Genomic DNA, 208 nt, shown 5'->3' on the forward strand with positions numbered 1-208 from the left:
AGCTCAGGGCACGCCTCGCAGCACAGCGGAGGAGAAACCAACTCGCACAGGACAAGTCAAGCCCAGCAGAGCCACCAGCCACCGCGCCGTAGGGGCGAGCACATCTCCACCGCAGGCTTACTTACTCCGAGATACTCGGTGCGCTTCGTAGAAAGCGTAGAGGTGAGAGCCCACTGTGAGTAGCCCGTAAAGGCACATCTCCCACGCC

At 61.5% G+C, this 208-nt stretch overlaps 1 protein-coding gene across 1 annotated transcript in view; it reads right to left on the reverse strand.

Annotated features, from left to right (window-relative positions):
- HHAT (hedgehog acyltransferase) overlaps positions 1-198 on the reverse strand; it is a gene marked incomplete at its 3' end in the record, with an annotated part of 10598 nt that extends 10400 nt beyond the window's left edge. The window contains exon 1 of the mRNA XM_009866759.1: positions 126-198. Within this exon, the coding sequence (XP_009865061.1) occupies positions 126-198 (73 nt within the window). The remainder of the gene's footprint in view (positions 1-125) is intronic.
- Positions 199-208: the final 10 nt, after the last annotated feature.

The sequence above is a fragment of the Apaloderma vittatum genome, unplaced genomic scaffold (assembly GCF_000703405.1).
Source record: "Apaloderma vittatum isolate BGI_N311 unplaced genomic scaffold, ASM70340v1 scaffold24453, whole genome shotgun sequence".
In the NCBI taxonomy this organism is placed as follows: domain Eukaryota; kingdom Metazoa; phylum Chordata; class Aves; order Trogoniformes; family Trogonidae; genus Apaloderma; species Apaloderma vittatum.